At 45.1% G+C, this 275-nt stretch overlaps 1 protein-coding gene across 1 annotated transcript in view; it reads right to left on the reverse strand.

Annotated features, from left to right (window-relative positions):
* radil (Ras association and DIL domains) overlaps positions 1-275 on the reverse strand; it is a 22,809-nt gene that overhangs the window by 22,413 nt on the left and 121 nt on the right. Inside the window, 1 exon segment of the mRNA XM_035661061.1 lies at positions 11-125. Within this exon segment, the coding sequence (XP_035516954.1) occupies positions 11-94 (84 nt within the window). The 5' untranslated portion in view covers positions 95-125.

Raw genomic sequence — 275 nt, forward strand, 5'->3', positions numbered from 1 at the left:
GTGTGTGTACCTGTGTGAAGGTCCTGCTCTGTCGTTTCAGGCGGCTCTTGGATGGCAGGGACATACTGGCCCCGGAGGAAGAACCGTAGAACATGATGCTGCTGTTGGCTTCACAAACTCCACAACTGGTGAGCGAGGAAGTACATTTTAAAAAACGCTTTATTTGAAGGATTTAAGGATTAAAATATTTGCACACGCACTCATGTGAAAAAGTCCAAGCATTAAAAAGGTGATGATGGGCACACGGTTACATCTTACACTTACTTGTGGGACAT

This window comes from Morone saxatilis, unplaced genomic scaffold (assembly GCF_004916995.1).
Source record: "Morone saxatilis isolate NCDOM2014 unplaced genomic scaffold, NCSU_SB_2.0 Contig17, whole genome shotgun sequence".
Classification (NCBI taxonomy): Eukaryota; Metazoa; Chordata; class Actinopteri; family Moronidae; genus Morone; species Morone saxatilis.